Genomic DNA, 26,911 nt, shown 5'->3' with positions numbered 1-26,911 from the left:
AGTCTGTCAGGCTCCTCCACCCATGGGATTTTCCAGGCAAGAATACTGGAGTGGCTTGCCATTTCCTTCTCCATCGTGATCTTGGGTTATACATAAAGCAGTAATTCTAACTGAAAAGCTTAATTATTAAACTTAAAGTTCAGAAAGTAAATTGTAATATACTATTAAGATAGTGAAAAGGGCAAATCACTAAGTGATAAAGATATTTGCATCACACTTACCTGACCAAGGTCACATAACCAAAGTATGTAAAGAATCAGAAAAGGAGAGATAAACTGATTTTTTTTTTAGTTGCATGAAAACTTGAACAACAGATATCAAAATGCTGAATAAGCACACCACAAGTTGTTCCACATCATTCGTCTTTAGGGAAAAGCAAATTAAAACTTTATTAGCTCATGAAAACACACTCACCAGAATGCTTAAAATTTAAGAGTAGCAATACCCAAAGTTGGCAAGGGTGTAAATCAACGGGAATTCCCATACACTGCAGGGTAGTGTGATGTGGGACAGGCAGTGTTTGGCACTGCCTGCTAGGTTGTACACGTTTATACCTTGTGACCCAGCAGCTCCAGTCTTGGGTGTATATGTAGTATGTTCATAGCAACCTTATTCCTAATTGTCAAAAAACTACAGAGTTTCAAAGGTATATCCACAGTGGCATAGATAAATAACGGTATGTTCACTCAGTGGATTCCTCCAGTGAAAATGAGTCATGGCTATGTGCAACAACATGGATGAGTCCCACACAAAAATATTGAGGGAAAGAAGCCTGATTTACCTACATACTTACATTGTATAATCCCATATATGTAAGGAGAGAGTTCAAAGTCATGGAGTTCGGCGCTGCTGTGTGGTGATAAAGTTTAGGCAGTGGTACTTCTGAAGAGGGGAGTGAGCAGGTGGGTAGGAGGGAGAATCTGGAAGTGCTGGTAATGCTCTGTCGGTCCAGGTGGTGATTATACAGAGGCATGATGACATGGAGCATCTTTTCCTGTGCTTATTGGAGAAATGTCTATTCAAGTCCTTTGTCGATTTTTAATTGGTCACTTCATGTTTTTTAAATATACCTCCCATCCAGGTAAATCGTCCTTATGGTATTGCTTTAATACACAAAGGTTGAAAATCACATTCTCAAAATAGATGTTACACTTCCGTACTGTGAAGTACTCTGCAGCCCTCAAAAGAATGAAGTAGAAGCATATGTGCTCACCCAGGGTTTTTTCTTCCTGTGATGTGTTGTTAAATGAAAGAGCAAATCACAGAGCAATACAGTCCTGTTGTAAACTCATAGAGAATCAGGAGGATGCATCCCTCACTGGAAAGGTGTGTGAGATTGCAAATATAGCAACAGACATTTCTTTTTTTTTCATTTGCTTCTGTGCTATTTAACTCCTTTACACTGATCATATATTACTCTTTATAGACTATAATCTCCCCTTCACTCCACCCTGTCCAAAAAGGTAATTTCTAAGGTCTTAATGCAGCCACCCCATAAATAGAGATTTTGTGAAAGCAGATTTAATGCAGATGTTTTATTTAGTTTATATACCTATGTGAAAAGCAGGACAGAGTGCACAGGCTTCAGCCTTGGGTTTAATCCCTGCGCCATGTTTTACTGTCCCGATGCACGTCATTTGACTTCTCTGATTTTTAATTTCCTCATCTAGGAAGTGAGCCAAGATTCACTTGAAAATTAGATATAAAGCATTTAAAGCCCCCTGGATACTTAATCACTATCAGCTGTTATTATTTTATCAATTTATGGTTATCTATTATGTTATATCATTTAAATTCAGGAGTGTCTAAAATTAGGTCTACTTAGTTTATGTAGATAACTTATTTAATGTGTTATTTGTTGGTATAAATTTACATGTAAATATTTCACAATATACCTGTAACAAACAAATTACAGTTGCTTTCATGGGCCCATGAAGTGGAAGGCAGCTTCTTTGGATGGTCACTTGAATAGAGTTTCCATCATAAATTTTTTTGTTAGCAGACATAGAAGGAGCTGAGGTTTTCATTTTGGGATAAGACAGTGATCAAATGTAATGCTAATGAAATCCTTACATTCAAGAAATAGTTTATAAAGCAACAGGCTGAATTTGTAGAGTAATTTTGAAATTAAAAAGCCCTTGTATTCTTTTAGAAAACTGGTGCTTCAGAATCTTGTTTTTGTTGTTGCTGTTATTTTATTTGCAATTTTGCCCAATTATAGTTTTTTTCCTTTATGTTCATTTGTTTGTTTCTGGATTGTTTGTTTTCTTCCTTTGAGTGTGCAGCACTTTGCTCTTCTGTAACCATGCTTCCTCACATGTCACTTTAGCATGAGGCAGCCACTCTATAAAAGTGAAAAGGTTCCGGTTTTTACTTCACCCCACGTGGAACATTGTATTGAATATTCTTCCCTTTGAACACATGCTTGCTTTATCGCTCTGGAGGCAAATGTCTTAAGAATCAGATATTAAAATCAGTGCCCTAGGAGGCATTGCCGTAGGATTTAAAGGAGTTCCAAAATGCTAGAATGCCCAGGTATTTTTCTCTCCAAATACATCAATCCATCAAGATAATACTTTTCTCACTATCAGGGAAAAACAGAGAATTCAAAACACCACATGTTTGTAGTTGCCTTAGACTTTCCAAATACTGAATTTTTATTAAATTGGACCTTGAATCTCAATACAGCCTTGCAGGATACTAAGTATGTGGAATGTATTTCTGTTCCCCACACACCCCTTTTTAACTAGTAGAGCAACTCAGAAAGACTTCCACGGTGCACCCGAGGTTTCACAGCTGGCCTTGGGAAGTCTTCTGACCTCTCCTGGAATCACTGCCCACACTGGCCTTGTACCAGGTGGATTAAACTTATTTGTGATTGTTAAACTCAAAAACCAGAATTTTCCCACCACAGAACACTGAAGAGAGGTTAAGTTTATTGTTTCGTCTCCCAAAACAACTATTTATTTAATATCTTCTGGTTTTATTACAACAAGAGAAAATAAAAATTATTTCTGTAAATGAACAGAACAGTAATTAGGGCAAAAGATGTGTTAGAGGGGAAATGAAGATGAGTGCTTATCAGAACCTACTTCATTTGCTAGTTTTGTTTCAGCCATCATTCTTTCTAAGCCTTCTCTAATTAATTAAAAAAATATCTTTCACTGCGCATAAATATCTCCTCACTGCACTTAAAACGGACCTCCAGACTGGACTCTGCTGTGTCATTTCCAGCCCCCCTCCTCCTCTGTCCTGTGGTTCTGCTCTTTCTCCTTGTGCTCGCAGGGCTCTGCCCTGGTGTCTTCAGAACAGACATGTGATCATGCAGCTTTCCCTCTGCCCCTGCTGCCCTACTGTAGAAATGCCCTCCTTCCCACTCCCCCCGAGTTGACATTTTCCTTGTATTTAGACTCAGGCCACAATCTTCTTGTGCATGAAATCTCCACTGACCGGCTCTCCCTGGCCCATCTCTCCCTGACCAGCTCTCCCTGACCACTATCCCCAAGCCTGCGTCCTGTTTGCCCCCATGTCAGATCTAATAGCAGCTGTTTTCCTTGCTCACTAAGTTGCCATCTCCTCACTGGTGACAAATGTGTCTCATTCATCCTTATTTCCCCCACAGGGGATATGCACAGCGGATGCACAATTAATGTCTGTGGATTTAGTCTATCTTAATATTTACTACTAAAATAAAACTTTAGAATACAACCTTTATAACGTGTAATCCCTGACTTCAGAAAACCTCAGTGATTTCCCTTTGTGCCAGAATTATATACTAAACCTTTAGTCTGGAATTTTAGTATGCTCCATAAAATACTGGAACATTTATGTTTGTAACCTGTTTTTCCCGTTTCTCATCTCTACTCGGCATCAATAATATGTTTCCTTATTCTCTGCTTGGTTGTACTTTGATTTTCACCGCTTCTCTGCCTGTGGTCTGTCTTCTGCGTGAGATGACTTTCTCTGTTCTTCACAGAGGCTCCTGGGGCCGCTGCTTCACAAACTTCAATGTACATTCAGTCCACCTGAGAGAGAGAGTTAAAAATTGTAGCTCATGATTCACTAGGGTGGGGCCTGATTTCTGTATGTCTAAGAAGCTCCCGGCTAACTCCATAATACTGGTCCCAAGACTATGTTTTGAATAGCAAAGGACTACATTCTACAGTAGCTGTTCCTTGTGTCACTCATTTGGAAACAGAGTTTAGTAATAAGTTAGCTTATTTTGAATTTTATACTTCACTTTTTGTGTGTCTTTTTTCTTCACCTAGATTTGCTTCTGGATAGATATTCTATTGTATGTTAATTTGCATCTTTTATACATAGCATTTGTTTTAAAACAGTTGATCAATAATTATGAATAATTTCTACTACTAGTATCAAAGATGTTTCCTAAACTCTCATTTAGGCCTTAGCCTAAATGTGTTTGGGGAAGGTGCAATCTAATCTTTGCCATATATAAAGCAACTTTTCCATTTCTGGTTATTTCCACTATTCATTCATTCAGTGATCAAACGTTTACTGAGGGCATGCCGAGTACTAGGGCTAAAATAGTGGACACACAAACAAAAATAGTGTCATTTTGCTGTTTGTATTCAAGTTGATGAGAGGGAAAGAAAAAAGGCAAACACATTAAACATACACTAAGGTAGGTAAGTGCTGTGGAGGAAAACGAAGCCTAGAAGTGAGGTTAGAAAGTACTGGGATGTGGTTCCTGTTGGGCTATAATTTTAGAGGAGGAGGGTGGAGTGGTCAGGGAGGGGTTCATTAGAAAGTAATGTGAAAGTGAAAGTCTCTCATTTGTTCTTTGTGACCCCATGGATAGTCCCTGGAATTCTCTAGGCCAGAATACTGGAGCCTTACCCTTCTCCAGGGGATCTTCCCAACCCAGGGATCAAACCCAGGTCTCCCACATTGCAGGCGGATTCTTTACCAGCTGAGCCACAAGGGGAAGCCCAAGAATACTGGAGTGGGTAGCCTATCCCTTCTCCAGGGGATCTTCTTGACCAAGGAATTGAACTGGGTTCTCCTGCATTGCAGGTGGATTCTTTACCAATTCAGCTACCAGGGAAGCCCCATTAGAAGGTAACTTTGGGAGCAAAGACCTGAAGGAGATGAGGAGTAGAGATAAGCACTTACTTGTGGGAAGAGCTTCCCGGAGAGGAAACTGCAAGTGTAAGGACACTGAGCAGCATATGTCCGGGCTTGTTAAAGACTCAGCAGGAAGGCCGGTTTGACAGGAGCAGTGAGTGAAGATGTGGGTGAGGTCTGGAGGGTGGAAGGGCATCAGATTCTCCTTGGGGCTTGGGTGCCACTGTGTGGATTTGGACTTTCGTTTAAAGCTAAATGGGAAGACGTGAGAAAGTTTTGAGCAGAGAAAATTCTATCATAAAAATTACCCAAATTATTAAAACCCTTGACAGATTGTCTGTAAATTCTACCAGTTTCATGGTCAGAAACATATCCAGAATCAGATCACATCTTGCTCCTTCGACAGTAACCCTCCTGATAGAATGACTAGAAAGTAGCCTTTGCCTTCCCAGGGAATTCTCTTGCTTTCCCCACTAGCCACACAGACCCATCACAGTTCTTCACAGGAGAACCTCCATTTTGTAAAATGCAAGAGGAACATAGCAGGTGATCTCTCCTGTGCCATCAGCAGTCATTGAAAGACAGAGCATGATGCTTGTTCGTGAGCCCATTTTAAATTTTATATTTTGGAACAATTATAGTCTCAAACGAAGTTACCAAAATAGTTCAGAGAGGCCCCATATCTTCAAAGCCCAACTTCTCCCAGTTGTCACACCTCACATAACTACACTGCACATCCTCAAAACCAGGGAATGACTGTCACCATGCAGTGAACCAGGTTAGACTTGAGTCCACTTTGACCGAGGTTTGCACACACTCATATTCTTACCTGTATTTTTACATGGCAGAAAGGGCAGCCTCTGAGTTTCAGGTGAGGCTTACTTTGTCCTGCTGCTGCACTCAGGCGAGCTACCATCGAGTTTACCTATCCCATCTGTGCTCGTATGTTGGGGAGCATGAGGGGCTCTTGAGTTGCACGCAGTGTCCCCCAGATGGCTTCTTCACAGCAGGGACTCCCCTTCCCCTTTCTTCCCTCTCCTCTGCCTCTTTCTGTTCGGCCCCTGCCCTTGTGTCTTCAGTGCTGAGGAAGGGAGCGGGGAGGAGGGGTGGCTGTGACTTTTCCACCATGAATAAACTCTTGGGAGCCTCATTTCCTACTCATCAAAGTCCATAAGTCCACAGCTGTTCCAATGGTAAAAAAAAATCCACGTGTTTTGTTCCTGCCATGCCCTGGATTTCTCTGTGGTCTCTCGTATTGTGAGATCACATCAATTCATTGTTTTTCTTACTGTAGCCTACCATTTATCAACACTCCTTTGTTCAGAACTGCAACCAGAGAGGAAAGAATGATAAATACTCCCCAGGCATCTTAAATTCAATAATTCCTACTTGTGTGACCTTGGCTTCCTCATCTCTGAGATGGGAATAGTGTTCTAATCAACTTCATAGTGTTGTAATGAAGACTGTCTATAAATTATTTAGAATCTTTTTGGCAAGTGAAACATCATTTCGTTTACTAGAAACAAGTGTCTGAACATGGATTTATTTTGGTATTGGTGAAAAGTCATTTAGAACAGAAGATATTAATTTAATATTAATATTGGGAGATATTTAATATTAATAAATATTAAATTGTTTTTATTAATTTAATATGATCAGAAGATATTAATTTAATATTAATATTTTAATATCTCCCAATTCATTTAATTTTTCAAATCTAGTTGGGTTAACAGTGCAGTACTGCTATTTAGTATAAATATTGAATCTTTTCTGGCAGTGCATAAAGGAGGAGGTCATAATCAGAAACATTTAATTCTGGATTTTTTTTTTGTATTGAAGTATAGTTGATCATGTGCAGTTCTTATTTTTTAATTCTGAAAAAACTTTTCAGGTTTTAAAACTTCATTTGCATATTAAAAAATTGTGCATTCTAGTCTCAGAATTTTTCATGCAAAAGCAGTATACATTGATGATTTTTTTGTCTGAGTAGAAAACATTCACCACTCATTATCAGCAAAGATATTCAGAGTTATGTTCTCCCAGCCTGTCGCTGCCAGTTTAATGATTCAGCCTTTTGTAGACAGTACTTCCTGCTAGATCAGTTTTTTTTTTATTTTAATTGGGTGTAAATACCATCATTTTTATAGGATACACTGTTTCCCATATGGATAGCAAATATAAACAACTGAATAGTCAGTGACTTTTTAAAAGGTTAAAGTCTTAATTAAGTATCAGTTTAGTCCTAGTGTTTTCTGAGCGGAAGATATGTACCTGTGTGAAGTGGGTGGGTGGAGTTATCCTGGCGAAGCCTGTTCTGCAAGTATAGTTGGGCTGGGGCGTCTCTCCTGTGTTGGAAAGCAGGACATGCAAAGAGAGGATTAAGCTCCTGCAGGCAGAGCTCTCCCGTGCACACAAACCACTCTGCTTGACTAAAGACCAGAAACCGGGGCTGAGGAAACTGCTGGGAGCAGAGCTGGAACCTCAGCGTGCTGGGAAGGTCTGACTGGGAGTCACCCCGTGGTGGTAGATAAGTCTAAGCCGGTGTGATTGTCATTCATTCTGCACGGAATGCAGAGCCACGGTGTCCTGTCGAGCCTCCTGCCAAGTGCAGCCATTTGGAGTAATTTTAATTATTGACCCTAAAACCTGTGCCACAGCGAGAGGTAAGGACATCTCAGTCAATTATTCAAGTGTTTGACAAGTATTTCACTGAGACTATTTTTTATATTGCATTTGGGCATGTATTTCGTTGGCTGCTTTTAGGTGACTGGCTAATTATTTAACTCTCCACAGATGGAATAACTGAGCTTTAACCTTTGGCATGGTTGTAGAGAGGTGATCATTTTTTGAAGTAGATTTAACTATGTAGGTAATTATCTCTTACTTTCCTAGGTTCAGGAAATACTTATTTTAAAATTTCAGATCAGCTTATTTCTTAATGCTTTCCAGACCTCAGGTTAATGTACAAAAGTTTGCATGTTAAAAGAACATATCTGTTTCATAAGCAGCAAATATATATCATATTTAAATTTTTTTTCCCTGCTGGGTAAATAACATCTCAGTTATTGACAAATAGAAAATAGGTAGCACTGATTTACTGTAAAGAATTTGGTAGTCTGTATAGCCTGTTCAAATTAGCACAAGGAAGTAATCCTTTTGCCCTTTTATCTTCAGGTATTTTTTTTTTTTCCCTCGTTGGCACTAGTAAGGATAGGTCTCTGTATCCATGATATATTTGCATTAATTCTTTTTTCCTTCTTGCACAGACTTTCTTACCATCAGGGTAGTACTACATATTTATATGGGACTTCTTCAGATCTTGGTTATAAATACTTTTCATTAAGATAACATGGAGACCACAGTTTTCTCTGTATCACAGACTAGCCCTGTTAAGAAGTTGACCATTTTTCTTTTCTACTACTGTTTAAATAATATTGATATTTTGATTTTCAAAACCACAAATGGAGAAAGCTCAGAATTCAGAGCTCCTTTTCACGGTCAACTTTTAAAGAAGCACCAGTTGCTCATATGAAAATGGTTTGCAACTGTAACTTCTTTTTTAGCATATTATATAGTAGTGTATGATATTCAAGATGAGAGAGCAGAAATCTAAAGTTTCTTAGGTTAAGTTTGCACATAAGACAGTTATACAGGCAGAAACTAGAAAGTGATCCTGTGTTTATTTGCACCTTTCCTTAGTGACCTCAGCCCTGAATTCAGGAGGTAAGACCAGATATGATCAAACCTGGTTTGTAAAGCCGACTCAGGTTCTGGTTAGCCCTGTACTTCGGAGGATTCTGCAAGTGTTCAGAGAAATTGCAGTGGTGAAACAACTCCTGTTTATTGACACATGCAGAGTTAAATGGTTGGCATTTACAATTTCATATCAGCATTGTAGTAACCCTGGGTGATAGATACTGTTATTGCCATTCTCACTGTGTGTTTGAGGGAACTGGACTTAAATAAGTCATTTGCTCAAGACCTTGCATGTGGGAAGTGATTAGAGAGTGGATTCCAGCCCTCAGGTCTGTCTGACTCCAAGGTCCAAGTTCTTATGTCAAAGATCAGATCTTCCTGGGCAGGCTTCTAAGGCATCTGCCTTCACATCAAACTTTATAACTTAATAAAGTGCACAGGGTTTTTTGACATCAAAGTGAATATGATTACATTGTAATCTAATAAAAAATAGTTTCAAGAAAAGAATTTTCACACTGTTAAAATTAAGGTTCAACATGTCCATATTCCTAGAACTTCAGCAACATAATTTAAATTAATTTTTATTGGAGTATCGTTGCTTTACAGTGTTATGTTAGTTTCTACTGTACAGCAAAGTAAATCAGCTATACATGTGTCCCTCTTTTCTTGGATTTCCTTCCCATTTAGTTTTTTTATAGTTCTCTTACTTTACATGTTACCGAATTCCTAAGAATCTGTGCTTATTCCAATCTAATTTATAAGACAGATATATAAATCAGTGTTCTCTTAAAATAGTACTAGTTTTTAAGCTTCATGTCAAATAGTACTAGTTCACCTTGGAAAAATGAGAACCCAGATTATTTAAAAATCCTCAGCAGAGATGCTTCTAGTCTTTTTATTATAACCCATTCTAGTATTAGAATCCTTTAGTGTCAGGAATTTATATCCACCTCATGTTTCCTCCCACTCTCCTCTGCTTAAATGCAAATCTTTTTGTTCTGTATTTAGAAATGAAATTAGTCAAGAGTCTTTTATATAATAACTGAGGTGGTAAAGCTACCGAGATAAAAAAAATTTTTACTTTGTTTCTGTACGGAGTTGAGGAACAAAACCAATCACATTTATTGTTTTAATTTGTTAATTTAAAATTTAAAAATAAAAGTCAGTACCAGTTTTAGCAAGAAAAATGTAAAATTTATTTATATTACCCTAAAATCACATAAGCTAAATTTGAGCCTTCTTTCATGTTTGTTACTAAAATTTCTAAGTCCTCGAAAAGTAAATGTATGATGTAAATAATAAGACTGTCCTAATCATACCCTGATGCCCATTTTCCCAAGGAAACAGTGATTTTTGAAGCATGCCCTTCGTGGTTTATCTGCCACTGTTTATGTCCTGCCCTGGGAAGAGCAGCAGTATGAAGTTGCTTTAGTTTCATTCTTAACCCTGAGAAAGAGATATTTTTATTCAAACACCCAAGGATTTTAGTGGAACACAGACATGCTGTTCTACCTAAGAGTTGTGTTGGATATTCTGAAGAAGCAGTTTGTTGCCAGTTTTCTGCTTCTCTTTTTCCTAATGAACTGTTCTTATCTCCTCTGTGTCTGAACAGCTCTTCTCTAAAATTTACTACAGATTTATTTTCTAGATCTATTAGTTTCATCCACTTGCATTCCTGTCTGTTATGCCTTTTGAAATGCCTCCTCCTCTCTGCTCTGAGTAAATGGAGACCTGTCTGACTTATGTAACTGTTAGTAGCTTCCGCTTGCTCTGTGTGCATGCAAGCTCAGTTGCTCAGTTGTGTCCGACTCTTTGCGACCTTGGGGACTGTAGCCTGCCAGGCTCCTCTGTCCATGGAGTTCTCCAGGCCAAGATACTGGAGTGGGCTGCCATTTCCTTCTCCAGGGGATCTTCCTGACCTAGGGATCTCTTGTATCTCCTGCATTGGCAGACAGGTTCTTTACCATGGCGCCACCTGGGAAGCCCCATCAGTAGCTTTCCAGGTTTTCAAACAAGAGCCTTACTGTCAGAGCGATTTTATATTCAGTATTGCATGTACAGGACATTTCTCAAATACCTGGTTTCCTCCTTTGGGGTTGGAATGTACAGATGCCAGAACTCTTCCAGCGGCCACATTCCAGAACCTCATCCTTGCCCTGGGCTGGTCCCCGGTGTTACTCCAGCAGCTGTCACACACATCAGTCTGAGAACTGTGTTTTTTCTCTAACTTCCAAAATTGTTTATGATAGATTGAGCAAAAATGATTCTGTACTTTCTTATTCCATAATAACTTCAACAGTATGTTACGATTTAATACTCAAATTTATCTACATATTTTCTTGGACATCTACTTTGGGATGTGTGGGGGCCAGTGAATCCCAAGGCTGAAATTGCTTTATTCTTACTTTAAAAACTAGCAGGAAACTCAAAGTAGTTCCTAGAGAGACAGTAAGTATTTTACATTTTGAATATCAACCTGATAGAATATAAGTTTTCAGAAGTGCAGAATGTATAGAAAATATTCACCTTTTTTTCTGTTACTATAGTGAATTCCTGACCTAGTTAAAAAATTAATCTTTATGAAATATATGGCACTTTTTCTAGTAAAAACAGTATTATTAATGGCCATTGTAGTGTTCATCAGGGACTTGCTAACAGATCAGAGAAACAGTGCATCACATGGCATGAGCAACAACTGTTAATGTTTTTAACAATTAAAGATAGTATGCCTGTGCTTCATGTTCTGGAAATAGTTACAAGCATGCTGTGTAAATGATGTACGTAAGGACTCCTTATTTCTAAATTTTCATGGAAAAAATAAAGCAATTTAACTCAAAAAAACTAAACGTGATATACTGTGCTTGAAATAGTAACATTTAACAATGGTCTATTTTAAATTTTTATAGCAGCCTTTTCCAAGATAATTTGGAAAGCTGAATGTATTTTGTTATATAGCTGTCCAGTGGAATTTTAAATTATGTCCTTTTTTCCCTCCTGATAAGTTTTCCTAAAGCAAAGACATTTCCCACAGACTCTAGCGCTTTCTCTGCTTTTCTAGTTATATACTTTCTCAGAGTGTTTCTTGATTCCTCAAGTATTTTCATTGAAATCTAGAGTTCATATACTGTCTAGTTAAACTTCTCATGCTTCATATTATTAAACTGAGATCTAAACTAGCTAATTACCTTGTCTGAAAGTTTGCAGCAACTTATTGGCCAAATCAGGACTTAAATTACATCTCTGCGTTCCTGGTCCAGTATGCTTCCACTTGCTCTTGCATGCCCAATAATAGGCCTGTTTGGATGGGCAGCCTTCATTGGACCATTTTATTATTGAAAGTTGAAAGTTTAGTCCCTTAGTCGTGTCCCACTCTTTGCAGCCCCATGGACTGTAGCCTGCCAGGCTCCTCCGTCCACGGGATTGTCCAGGCAAGAGTACTGGAGTGGGTTACCATTTCCTTCTCCGGAGGATCTTCCCGATCCAGGGATCGAACCTAGGTCTCCCACATTGTAGGCAGACGCTTTACTGTCTGAGCCACCAGGGAAGTCCTTGTTTTATTATTAGAAAGACCTGAAAGCTTTCAGTTTCTGAGCTACTGGTTTAGTATGGTCTCTAAATCTTCAAATAGGGTTGCTAACATTTTATCCTTGCTGAATATTTTTACCACGTACAAAAGCTATATATGTAGATATTATAGAATAGCACCAAATAAACTAAAGAAAAGGAATTGAATTATGAGATTAGGTCGAGCTGGATACAGGAAAGGTATAGAAAGAAAAGGTATGAAGTATCATTATTCTGATAACCTTATTATATTTAAGTTATTATTTTGAATGTAATGGGAGATGAATTAGATTTTATTTAGTATACCTCATCTGACAGACAGAAAATTTGAATGATCAGATACTGGTTTGTATTTGAATTTAAATCATTTAGAGTGTGAGGCTAACTGAATTTAAATTAGCTCACATAAAGCACTGAAGCATAGTAGACCCTCAATACCTGTTAACTATTCTATAATGTTATGATATTACTCTAATTTCTAAGTTTTCCTTCAGGTTTTGTTGGAGATTAGGTTTAGGGTTCAGTTTGTCTTTTTCTTTTTCTTGCCTTTGTAGGACTGGGAACAGGCCAGTGAGACGGCAGGTCTAACAAGACCAGAAGATGTACACAGATAAAAATAGAGTCAGTGACAGAATTTCTTAGATGCGTCCTTATTCCATCAAATGAAAACCTACTTTGAGTTTGGTTTGCAAGAAACTCTCAGAGGGTGTTTTTTGTAAGACTAAAAAAGATACAACAACAGAATTATTCATGTGTATTTTCAGTCATTGGATTAAAGAAGTTCTTTTATATCATTATATCTTTTTATTTATATTAAAGCTCTTCTATATTATGAGAAAAGAAAAGTTAGAAGAGGTTCTTTACCTCAATTACTGGAAAAAGTGTTTTTTTTTTCAGTTCTATTTATTTAATATTTGAGTCACATATAATCTAGCTCATCCAGAATTTTTTCTTTAAAAGTTTATCAAATTATTACTCTAGTGAATCAGTTTAATTTCCAAGTCCCTTTATTTTCAAATAAAAACTTTTTTGGTTTAGTGTAAAATTAATTGATATACTCAAAGCTGTAAACTAAGTAAGAATTATGTCATATTTTTTCCAGCATGAGTACTGACTTAACTGGTTCAAAAGTTATGTTTCTGAGTTGCCCACAGATCCTTTCAGGACATATGACAGTGCATGCTAAAAAATAAGTTGATTTTGACAACTCTTCCCAATATTCCTTTTAATAAATTTGAAAATACTAAGTAGCATAGTTCACTCCAGCTATTTAAGACTGTCACTGGAAAGATATGGCATGTTTCTTTGCTTCTATTTTGGATCGTGAACCTATTACAATTTTTCTATGTTTAAAATTCTTTATGTACACTTGTACCCTGTAGAATTCTTTTATGTTTCAGTTTTTTATTGAAAGGCACTGCTGATATGTTTTCAGGATTCCTATGTTTATTACCATTTCTAAGGGAGAATCTTGCCTTGGCTTAAGGCTTTAGTGTTTTATGTTGCCACTTGCCTCTCCAGTCTGGTGTAGTCATTTACATCCCTGCAGCAGATACGGGGCAAGCAGGAACAGAGGAGGTGTATCACATGAGTATAAAAGCAAAACGTTAAACGTACCTATGGTTGTCCCCAGTGGCTCATTGATAAAGAGGCTGCCTTCAATGCAGGAGATGTGGCAGGAGCCTCAGGTTCAGTCCCTGGGTTGGAAAGATCCGCTGGAGAAGGGCATGGCAACCTATTCTTGCTTGGAGGGTCCTATGAACAGAGGAACCTGGTGGGCTATAGTCCATAGGGGTCACAAAGAGTCTGACGTGACTGAAGTGACTTAACACAAGCAGGATGGTTGTCACATTCAAAACTTAAAAATTAAACAAGGCAAACTGAATGATTATCTTCATAGATACAGAGAATCATTTGATCAAAGTCAATATTTGTTAGTTTTATGTATTTTGACAAGAATAGGGAGTTTTAAAAAAATCTGTTTATGGTTTCTATGCAAAAACACAAGAAAATTTTATTCTTAATTGGTGAGATATAAGCAGTCTATTTAGATCAAGAACAAGATCATCATTTATTCAAGGCTCAGTAAAATTAGACAGAAAGAAATGGAAAGGAAGAAATAAATCTGTGTTACTTACAGGTGATTGTCTATAAATCCAGAAGGATCTCCTGTCAAATTATTAGGAGTAAAAGCAGAGTTGAGCACAGTTGCTGAATGAAAGATAAATTAATACAATGACAACAGCAGCACCTAAATTTATTAAGTTTTTTTCTGTTCAGCAGGGAAAAAAAAACTTTATATTTAATTGTCACAACAATCCAGTTAGGTACTTCCTATTTTTAACGTTTTCATAGAAGAAGAAAATGAAGGTCTGAGAATTGGGTACCTTGTCCACGATCACACAGCTGGAAGCTGCAGAGGCGTGATTGGAACCCTAGTAATCTGACACACCTTGATACGTGTATTTTTGTATTGTCGTTGTTGTTGTTCAGTCACTCAGTTGTGTCTGCCTCTTTGCGACTCCATGGACTGCAGTATGCCAGGCTTCCCTGTCCTTCACCATCTCCCAGAGTGTACTCAAACTCATGTCCATTGAGTCGGTGATGCCATCCAACTATCTCATCCAGTAATCAGTTATTAGATTTTTTTTTTTCTTTTTTGCATTTCCCAGTGGTAAAGAACCCACCTACCAATGCAGGAGACTTAAGAGATGCCTGTTCATTCCCTGGAGAAGGGCATGTCAGAAAGATCACTTGGAGAAGGGCATGGCAACCCACTCCAGTATTCTTGCCTAGAGAATCCCATGAACAGAAGGAGCCTGGCAGGTTCCAGTCCATGGGGTTGCAAAGAGTTTGACATGACTGAATTGACTTAGCATGCACGCACATACACATCATTTACAAGTAGTGTACAAATCATTTACAATAACAATGAAAATCATAAATTTCTGAAGAATGGCTATAACAAAAATAAGTAAGACCTTTATGGAGAAAGATTAGAATAATTTACTGAAGGGCATAAAAATATCTTAAATGGAGTGATATACTGAGTTCATGGACAAGAAGACTCAATACTGAAAATAAGTCATTTTCCTCAAAAATAATCTGTAACTCAATGCAGCTTCAATCAAATTCCCCAAAGTGGTTTTTTCCACCTATAATTAGAGAAGCAGATGCTACAATTTGTATGAAAGAGTAAAGGGCTAAAAATAAAAAGCCAACTTTGAAGAATAAGAAAAGTGGAGGGGCTCATTTTTCCAGGTACCAAGACCTGTAAAATGCTAAAAATCAAGAAAGTGGGGAATTGATGAAATGAGAGACTGATAGAATTGAGAAAACTCAAAACAGACCCCTCATACTATACACATTTTTCATGTAAGAATTAACCTTACAAATCAGTGAAGAAAGGACTGTGCAATAAAAGTGATGAAATGATTGTGTAAAGGAAAAGGTAGCATGCTTATACATTGTCCTAAACATACAAAAAAGCTTAAAATCAGCTTAAAAGCCTTTAAAAAGTGAAAAAGTTTAGGAAATAAAAACTATGTTTATGACCTCGGATAAGGAAAGATATCTTAAAACATAGAACCGTATACGAAGACATGATTAAAAATGTATACAGTACAAGCCAAAGACTGGGAAACATGCTTGTGACAGAAGTAACCGACAGGGGACTCATTTCCAGATTATATAAAGATCTCTTGCCCATCAGTAAGAAAAAGACAGCCAGATAGTAAAATGGGCCAAGAATGTAAACAGTTATTTCACTGATGCGGAAGACAGAATGACCAGTGAACATGGAACAGTGCCTAAGCTTATTAGTAAGCATAGAAATGCACTTTAAAGTGGAATACAATATGTCATACTGATGAGGTTTACAAAAATGAAAATGTCTTATAGAACTAAATAGAACAAAGAAATGGAGAGTGAAAAAATGTAAGTATGTCCTATGGGAATATTATGTTGGCAAATTGTTCTAGAGAATATTTTAGCAAAGCTGAAATATGGCTGAAAAGTAATGACAGTCCAGTCATCCTCCTCAGCGTGAGTGCCAGAGACATTCTCTCAGAATTATGTATCCCACCTCTAACTTTGTCTGCTTGGCCATCTGAACTCATTACAGATCTTAGAACTCGAGGCATATAAGCAAATAAGACTAATGCACAGCCCCTTATCTGGCACAAATCATCTTCCTTTAATTTCCTGAGAAATTCCTTCAAGCTCAGACTTCCCTCACAGCACTCTAGAAGATTCCTAAGACCCAATTCAGAGAACTCTGATTTAAGTGAAATATTATGAGAAAAGAAGATTTCTTAGGATTTGCTGGAGAAATACTGTACTTGTGTGGTTAGAAACACCTGGTGCCCGCCTCTCTATGTCAAGGTTTCCTGAGCCCCTATGAGCTGATTGTCGGTATCATAAAGCTTTACCTTGGAGATACTAAAGTAAATACTGCTAAAACTTTTAACTACTGGAAGGACTGGTTGGGTTGGGTTTGTGTCAAGTCTTGAAAGAAGACTGCAAGTGTGAATCGTGTCTAAACGATATGGAAGAAGATAGCCTTGTGGCACATGCTGCATTTTAACTCTTGGCTAGGGAATGGTGGCTCAGATGGTAAAGAATCTGCTTGCAGTGCAGGAGACCCAGGTTCCATCCCTGGAGAAGGGGATGGCAACCCACTCCAGTATTCTTGCCTGGAGAATACCATGGACAGAAGCCTGGTAGGCTATAGTCTGCGGGGTCGCAGAGTCAGACATGACTGAGCAACTAACACTTTGACATTTACAGGGAATCTGAACAGACGGTGGTGTGATTTGCTTTTGTTTCATGTTTTATTTTTTATGCATTTTTTTTCTGTGAAAATGTCAGTTATCATTTTCATTTCTCAAATCCAGCATATTTGGTGGACTTTAACCCTAACACACTCCCCACTGCATTTCAGGTTCCTCTGCTGAAGTGGGTTTATAAGCACTTACCTGTCTAAAGCCAGCCCCAACTGCTCCTTCCTCAGAAGTCTCCTGGTTTCTCTGACAGTAGTCCAAACTCTTGTTCCTATAAAGGGAGTTTTACTGAGTAGTCTGTGGGGCTTCCCTGGTGGCTCCGATGGTAAAAAGCTGCCTGCAGTGTGGGAGACCTGGGTTCAATCCCTGGTTCAGGAAGATTCCCTGGGAGAAGGGAGCAGCTACCCACTCCAGTACTCTTGCCTGGAGAATCCCATGGACAGAGGAGCCTGGTGGGCTACAGTCCATGGGGTTGCCAAGATTGGACACAACTGAGTGACTAACACTTTCACTTTCACTTACTAGTTTAAGAAAATGGTTGGAGGCAGTGCAATGTCCGAAAGAAAACTTCTTTTAGCCATTTTATTGTCTAAGAAATGGGAAGGAAATATAAAGTGAAGAAAAAGTCAATGTGAAGAGACATGTATATTTGGAAGTGTTTGTTAGATCTTACACAGACCATCTGATTTTTACTCCTGGTTCCATGACTTGGACGTATTACTAAGCACTCTGTGCCTCAGTTTCTTCCTCTGAAAAGGGGGTAATAGTGGTCTTTTCCTTATAGGGTCCTGTGAGAAACGAATGGTTAATAAATATAAATGCTTACACAGTTGCTGGCATGTAACTAAGCGTAAAATAAATGCCAGCTGCATCTGTATTATTATTTGTTCAGTATATTAATAATAATATAATCAAATAATAATACTGGTATTATTATTTATTTGTACTCCTCTGCTCCGTGAGCTCCGACAGCAAGGAGCTGGCCTCACCTGCTCCCTGCTGTACTCTCAGGGCTGAGAACAGTTCCTGAGATATGGTAGGCACTCACGTGCTTGTTGCTAAATGAATACAAGTTAAAATTCAGTTTCCATCCCTTTGAAACATTCCTGGAAATCTGATACTAAAAGAATTCTTTCTCATATGCATCATATTCAGTTGTCAGAGTCAACAGATATTTTCACCAAATTCACCATCAAAATACAAATGCTTGCTTTTTAACATGTATCTTGGATGTTCTGGCCAATTATTAAAATCTAGAAAAGAAATCAGAAATTATTCCTTCAGAAACAGAATGGAATTACTGTATTTGCTCTGATACAATTATATATCCATGAAATCCGAAAGGATCAACTAAAATCCTTCTTAAATTGTTGAGATTTTACAAAATGGTCAGATTTGAGCCATACATAAAGAAATCATTTTCTAATGTACCTACCATAAATGAAGATGACTACTTTCTACATAAGCAGCAAAAAAAGTAAAATAACTGACAATATCCCTAACAAATATGTGAAATGTGTCTTTTCATAAAGAAAATTAGAAAACTTTGTTGCAAGATTTAAAACTTTAGAAACATTATGACATGCCCTATTTCCAGGTAGAAATACTGAATATAATAGAAATTAAAATTCTTCCAAATATATAATGTTACATTAATGCAAATTTACTTGTTTTTATGTGTTCATCTTATAAAAATTATCCTAAAATTTGTTACAAAATGTTCAGAAATAGTTTGATGGCCACACTTTAAGAACAAAGATTCATAACAATCTACGAAAAACTGGGGAGAATAAAACTCAGACAAGTTCAGAAACTTTTAATATACTAATATGATATGTGTGACATCTTCTCAGTCACCCCAGTGGGTACAAATGTCTCATTAGCAGATAAGAGATCATATCATTTAATTTTATAGCAAGAATCTCAGATTCTTCTCCTCACAAGTGAGGGTGTAATTTGCCGAGTGTCATACAGCACGTTAGTGGTGGCATCAAAATTATACTGATGATTCTAGGTAAACTGTAAGTGGTTGGTATAGAAAAAATAAATTTCCTCTTTAATCTATGTACAAGGATGACAACCTTGTCCTAGTTCGCTCAGGATTTTCCCGATTTTAGCACTGAAAATCTCATGTCCCAGGGAACCTCTCAGTTATAGGCAAGCCAGTTACAGTTGATTACCTTTGTACAGTTTATAGAAAAGATGCTTAAGTCTGGAAGTAGTGTTTCCCATAAAATGTAAAGAAAATGTTTAATCTGGTCCAAGTAATCCATCTAGTGGTCCATTTGGGCCACAAGTTAATCTCAGTGCACAGAATTCCCACAGAAGGATTCATCAGTTCATGGGCTTTAGGATTTGGGTTCACTCAAGAAACTAGAGGGGGTTCAGTAAGACCTGTAATCATCTGCGGACCGAGCAGGAGGATTGGGGCCATGTGGCTTAGTCTGTCCTGCAGTTAATCGCTGAGCGTACGGCAATTTGTTGTATGTTGACTTCCAGAGTAATTTCCCCTGCAGGATGCACTTCTCAGCAAAAATCCTTTTTCTAAGGATTTGTTTGCTTTCAGATCTTTCACTGTTGTCTTTCTAACATATATAAATCAGTGGAAATATCTTACTGTATATAATTTGCTTCTCTCTTTGATCTACAAAGGTCTTTTAGGTGATGTATTGTGTGATAGATGAATGTCAATAAAGATCTAATGCTTTTTTATGGGTGTGTGTGTCTTGTACTTAACATAGCTGTTAGTTTGATAATTGTGTGCTCTTTCATAATGGGATTGTCCTCTTTATAAAATGAGGAAGAGGGAATTGTTTCTTTTTTAAGTTTTATTTTCCAGATTATAAATGCCATGAAAATTTCTAACACTAAATAAAATACTTTAGAAATTAACTAGAAATGCAGTTTCTTAAATTTCTACCATGTTAAGTCTTACTTATCATGAAGATCTCTTAAAAAAAAAGCAATATATTAAAGTAAAACTCAAGTCCTAGTTATAATCCTGTAGCATGCTTAGGTAGCATTGGGAAGTTGGCTAGTTTACCATGCTTAACTTAAAAGTCATGAATTGTAGTACCTCAGTTTGCACACGGTTCCATCAAATAAGACCACAAGCTGGTGAGAAGAACCTGCAAAACCATGCTTTTATTTATAAAGCAACTGTTTCTTCAACTTCTGCTGAAAATTTCCTACAGAATATATGGTCTAATATATTATTATTATTATTATTAATCTATTATTATTAATAGATTATTTTGTGGTTACTCTGTTGAGATCTGCACTTCATTTCCTCGTGCTATAACTAAGGTATTTTCTCTTATTGTTTTTTAGTATCTAAAAAGCACGGCAAGCTCATTACTTTTTTACGCACATTCATGAAGTCTCGTCCAACAAAACAGAAATTGAAGCAGCGTGGAATCCTGAAAGAAAGAGTGTTTGGCTGTGACCTGGGGGAGCACCTTCTGAATTCTGGGTTTGAAGGTAAACATGAAATTTATAATCTTATAATTTCAGTTTCTGACCTCTCCCTGTTGATCTGCTATAATCAGTTAGATACGGCAAGCAGCACCTGTTCCATTTGAGTTCAGCGGCACATACTGAATGTTCTTAGGTACTCGCCTGACTTCGGGATACCTGAGGATCACGAGGGGTCTAGGAATGCACTTTGGCATTAGAGATGCTTGTCATCTGTTCAGAAAGGTGAAGACATTCTCACCAAGGATACAATAGCTCTGCTGGTTTGCATTATTTTCATGTCTTTCCAGATAACTTCCTCACTTTTCCTTCTCACAGTTTATTCTGAAATGTTAATTTCTCTTTTGGAAAAAAGTCATCGTTTTGAGATCGTGTATTACCAAGACCAGCTTCCCAACTTTTATAACTAAAAATTTAAATTCCTTTCTCTATAAATTAAATTCTTATTCAAGAATTCAGTGCTAGGAAGAATGGATGGAGGGGCTGAATGGACAGAAAGAAAGGAAAAATGGAGTTTTTCTTTGATTTTTTAAAAAATAGCACTTTTCTCTGTCATCTCTTTTAGATGCTAGAATATTAAGGAAGTACTTAACTATAATTTTGATAAGTACCAGAAATAGGTGATTTGTGAAATTCTGAATCTTGATGGGCAATACCCATTATATACTTTTTAAGAAGACCACTAGTGAAAGTTAGTGTAAATATCAATAAATATCAAGTTCAAATTAAGGCCTTACTCATTGCCTAAAGAATACCAGTATACTTATAGTATGGATTTAATACAAACTATACCATGTTTCTTGTGGGAGAAGACACAATATTACTTTAAATAGGTGTTAGTCCCAAACTAATATCAACTTATGGCAATTACTGAAAATTAAACAGAAAACAGACAGACAAACCAAAAGCCTGAGGATTATTTTTGCAACTAGTCAAAATGCACATGGAATAATAAGCCAATGAGAAGATCATAGAACATTATGGGGAGGGAAATCAGGGATAGGAGACATCTAACTTTGCCACTATTAAAACAATACTCAAAACTAGAATGTTATTGATGTAGAGGATGAGATACGACTGATGAATGATATAGCCTGGAATGTTCAGAAGTAGTCGTTGTTCTAGATATGAATCCATGCTGATAAAGTGTTTTTTAAAAACCAGCTCATGGGGAGGAATTCATTATAAATACATACAGAAACATGAAAGAGCAATTTTGAAAAACTTAATTCTCGCTTTATGACCCTAAAAGTTTCAAATGTATGAAAGGGTTAACTATTTTTAACTCATAAAAGTGTTAACACTAAATGATTTTGTTTTGAGATCAAAGAGAAAAAACCCATAAATGAAGAGGTGATTCCAAACAAGCAGTTTCCATATAGAATAAGTCCCCTACATACGAAGAAGCTCTATTCCGAGAGCACATTCCTAAGTCGAGTTTGTCTGTTAGTCCAACAAAGTTACGTAGGTATCCAACTAACACAGTCGGCTATGTAGCACTGTCCTGTAATAGGTTTATAGTACTTTTCACACAAGTAATGCATTTAAAAAACAAAAAGTAAACCATTTTTAATCTTACAGTACAGTGCCTTGAACAGTACAATACTGCAGTACATTAGCTGGAGCTTCCTAGTGGTACCAGCTACATCATCGCAGCTTTGACGCTTGCTTCCAGCCAGCCTGGGCTTGAAATAAAGATACTACTATACCACTGTTCTACTGTACTCTGTATAGTACTGTACAGTACAGTACGTGGAAGCACAGCTGCTTGTGGAGGATGCAGGCACCTGACAATATGCCAGACACATGAACTGACGTGTGTTTGGACATGTGAGTGCATGTTCACATCTTTGAAAGTTCACAACTTGAAGGTTCAGATGTAGGGTACTTACTACAAATGGAAAGGAAAGGTGCCACAGACTGGGCAAGTCCTCTTTTCTTGGGTATGGTGAAATGCTCCTAATATAGTAGACGAAAATGTCATTCAGGCTTGTGAGAAAATTAAGCCCCTGGGTAGAAGAATAGAAAAAAGACATAAACATATAATTTTGACAGGGAACTAAATAGTAAGCAAATGCAAAAAAAATGCAAATAGTAAACAAGTGAATTAAAAAAGTGTCTCTGCTTATTTGCAGTCATGGAAATGTATCTAAGCAATTTTGAGACACCATTTTATATAAGTAAATACTGCTGATATAACAAAGCTGTTTTTCTAAATTATGATATCCAGTGCCATTAAAAACAGCAGAGATTTTTACCAGCAGGTGAAAAATGTTGGTTTCAGGTAGCTCCGGGAATTACTGGCCTTTTTGAAAAACATTTTGGCACTCCAGAGCAAGAGACCTTACAGTATTCCTTTCTTATAGCAATTCTCCCTCAGGGTTATCCTAAGGCTATAATCCAACAAAAATAAAAATGTTCATTATAGTGTTATGTATGAAAGCCAAAAAATTGAATATTCAACTTTTAGGGAAATTGCTGTATAAATTAAGAAGCTATTCAAACTGTAAATTTGAATACAGTATAGAAATTTCAAAGATGCTATATTTTTCTTGCTTTATTGGTCTTTGCAGATACTGTGCTTTTTTAATGAACTGAAGGGATGTGGCCGCCCTGTATTGAGCAAGTCTGTTGGTACCATTTTTCCAAGTGTTTGCTCACTTCAGGTCCCTGTGACACACGGTAGTTCACACAGTATTTCAAACTCTCCACCAGCAAAAAGATTACAACTCACTGCAGGCTCAGATCATAGTTAGCATTTTTTTTTAGAAATATTTTTCTAATTAAATGTATGTACATTGTTTTTCAGACACAATGCTATGGCACGCTTAATAGACTATAGTATAGTATGAACATAATTTATATGCATTGGGAAACCAAAAATTTGCGTGACTTCCTTTATTGTGAAGTTTGCTATATTCTGGTGGTCTGGAACTGAAACCATAGTGTTTCTGAGATCTGCCTATGTATAAAGAGTAGGTATGCTTTCTTGTGGGTTGCTGTTGCTATTTAGTCACTAAGTCATGGCTGACACTTGGTGACCCCTTGGACTGTAGCCTGCCAGGCTCCTTTGTCCATGGGATTTCCCAGACATTGAACCCATGTCTCCTTGGGTCATGAAGATCCCCTGGAGAGGGAAATGGCAGCCCACTCCAGTATTCTTGCCTGGGAAATCCTATGGGAGAGGAGCCTGGTGGGCTACGGTCCATGGGGTCATGAAGAGTCAGAGGTGACCAAGCAGGCATGCACTCAAGAAGGAGTAATCATGGTGTAAACAAATAAATATTAATTCAAAATGACATAGTTCTGTTGGCATCTAGAACCCAGGATAGCTACCTTTGCTTAGGGGTATATTCAAAGAAAACTTGCCTAGGAGTGAGAGTTCAGTTGGGTTTTGAACAGCAACCAAGAGTTTTCTATAAGAAGATGGTAGCAGAAGGAGAATCCAGGCAGAGGAAGCTGGCTTCTGGAAATTGATGGACTTAGAGCGTGGCTGGTTTGTTTGGTAAAAGATGAGACTTAACTTGGCCTAGAGTTGTGAAATATGGAAATATGGTAATACTAAAATAAGTGCAAATGGTGAAGGACCTTAAAATCCAGGCAGTGTATTACCATAGTTAAAGTGTGACTCTGTGCTTGGACAGCTTGAGTTTGATCTTTATTTGTGCCGTTTGTTTACTGCTTTTCCTTAGGTGTAAAATTTGGTCGCTCTAAGATTCAGTTTCCTCTCTGAAAAGGGATGTAATGATATAATTTCTCTGAAAAGTAAATGAGAGTATCCATTGTAAAACACTTAGTCTGGCACCTTTTGCTTGCTCAGTAATATACCTGCTTTCTTATAAAACTATTCAAAGTCAAAGAGTTTATGTTTTAAATATAAGTTACAGGATCTGACAGAATTTAAGACAGGATGCAGGAAGTACAACACAAGGCAGGAAAACCGAGGAAAAACCTTTTGTAATAATATAGAAATGATATACACATTTAAGTGATATGCAGTAGATAAGATTATCTTATTAAAGTATCTTAGTTGTTTCATTCACGTCTCTTTTATCCTATTTAATAGAGTAGTTTTTTGCAGACCAAATAATGTTCTTTCAAGCTATACTTTTCATGGATTGTAAATAAAAATGATGAAATGAACATAGTTACTGAAGCCTGTGAATTCATCAGTCTGCAATGCAATATAAATGAAGTTCAAATTTCAGTTACTGTAGATTTTTGGTTAGAAAAACATTTTCTCATAAACTTTGAGTGTTCCATTCTAGACCGTAGGCCCAGAGTAGCTGGCTGTTTGTGTCAGTTGTTCAGAGGTAACCAGAGAGCCTTTCTTTTCTTGCTGCTTTTTGTTGAAGTGCGTTTCGTGACTTGCTGATACTATCGAGTCAAAAGTCAGTAATTTTAATATAAAGATAGGCAGGAAATTAAAAGATTCCATTTACTTGAAATTACTTTGACCTTTGCATTACCTTGATGTTTATTGGATATAATTACAATTACCATTAACTATGAAAAGATAAAAGAAACTTTTAAAGGTGAAAAATTGAAGCACTTAAAGTAGGTGATTATCATGTTGGGATAAACATTTAAGTTTGCATATACATTTGCTGAGTATGAAATTCAGCTGAGTAGCTGAATCTAGAATGATGTTAGAACTAAACAGTTCACCTTGCTATTTTAACATAATCTAAATGAGTCTATTGCAGAAGATCTTAGAGAAAGTATCCCAAAAGTTAATGAACTCTTCTGCTACTCCAGTGTAACAGCATAGAGCCAATCTTGATTATTCAGGAACCAGTTACCTAGTTTAGATGTGAAATTAACATAAATATGCCCTTATCATTTTTTGTGGTAGATTAATCTCCACTCCATATAGTTTTAATTTGCAACTTTCATTTTGCTAAGACATTCTTACTTTTTGTGACTTTGTTTCCATTGAATACTCTCAATTTAATACATGTCTTCCAAAATTCTCTCTAGTGCCCCAGGTTCTTCAAAGCTGCACAGCGTTCATCGAGAGATATGGCATCGTGGATGGAATATATCGTCTCTCTGGCGTTGCCTCCAATATCCAGAGACTACGGTAAAACCCAGCATGGCTTTTTCTCTTTTATTCCTATTGTAATTCACTAAAATGAAACAGTTTCAAAATTAAGTAACTTACATTGATAATCATTATTTTCTGTAAGATAGTTTAGATAAAGTAAAAAACAGTATCTATATTGCTCTCTGTGTATGTTTTTGACATTTCTTCATGTGTAGTGTCAGAAACCATGGCCTCTAATCTCAATACTTGTATTTTCTCTGCAATATTTGAAGATTTTTAAAAATTGAATTTGAACCTGTGACAACTATGATAGATGGAAATTTACATTATAATAGAATTATTCTTTAATTAAATTGACAAGAGTAAACCTGTTTATTTATTATTATTTTTAATAAGAATGAAGCTTTTTCTAATCTTCTTTCACCCAAGTTCTGTAGCATGTGCTCAAGTGTGTTTGTGTCACATATTCAACATCCTTTCCCATTAAGACTGCCAGAGACAAAATTAGTGGTATCTTTTACACCAATAGAAATTTTAACTTTTTCTTAATCTCTTAGATTCTTGTCTGTTCTTAGCATGTTATTATCTTTTATTTTTCACTGTGGTACATGGTAATTGCCATTATTCTGTAAGGATTTTAATATTCTAAATTGATCACAGAGTTGATTTCTATTTTCAGAACACATGTTTGGAAAATACTTAAATTGATTCTGGTACTGAAGACAGTATAGTCTTTGACTTCAGATACATCAAATCTTGTATTCAGATTAATCCTCTAAGTTGACAAGTGGCCTCCTATCTGTAGATTAATATTAGTCAACCTCCTGGAGAATAAGCTTAATCTGCCTTAGTGTTCTGAGCACAGTTTTAATTTCATTCACTTTAATGCTGTGGGTTTTACTTTCCGTGTTGGCAGAGAATTGTTTTATATTGCTTCTGTCTTCCTTATCCCTCTATCATAGCACATTCCTGAACTGTACTTCTTGCATCTGAGGGATTTCTGCACATAGTTTTTCATAGACCATCTACCATTCAACTCTAGTTTGCAGAACTGCCAAAATATTGGGCATCTAAACAGCTAGGAATTAGAAGTCCTATGTTTTGATCTGTGTGGTAAGAGCTGCTCTTTCACACAGGTTTCAGAGATATCTGTCCATTTTAATATTAAAACTATGCCCTGAATTTCTACTTAGAAAAATACTTGTCTCATAGTCAGACATTCAATTACTGCTGAATAACTTCTGTGAAATACAGTCATTTG

At 37.0% G+C, this 26,911-nt stretch overlaps 1 protein-coding gene across 5 annotated transcripts in view; it reads left to right on the top strand.

Annotated features, from left to right (window-relative positions):
- Positions 1 to 26,911, top strand: part of ARHGAP32 (Rho GTPase activating protein 32) — a 192,540-nt gene that overhangs the window by 143,098 nt on the left and 22,531 nt on the right. For 4 of the 5 annotated variants that reach the window (XM_065937397.1, XM_065937396.1, XM_065937395.1 and 1 more), the window contains 2 exons: positions 20,460 to 20,609; positions 25,584 to 25,686. In XM_065937397.1, coding sequence (XP_065793469.1) covers positions 20,460 to 20,609; positions 25,584 to 25,686 — 253 coding nt within the window. Of the gene's footprint in view, positions 1 to 7,666; positions 7,752 to 20,459; positions 20,610 to 25,583; positions 25,687 to 26,911 lie in introns of those variants that run through there. The other variant, XM_065937400.1, reaches the window with a different exon arrangement.

This window comes from Muntiacus reevesi, chromosome 5, assembly GCF_963930625.1.
Source record: "Muntiacus reevesi chromosome 5, mMunRee1.1, whole genome shotgun sequence".
Classification (NCBI taxonomy): domain Eukaryota; kingdom Metazoa; phylum Chordata; class Mammalia; order Artiodactyla; family Cervidae; genus Muntiacus; species Muntiacus reevesi.
This window is presented reverse-complemented; position numbering and strand designations above follow the sequence as displayed.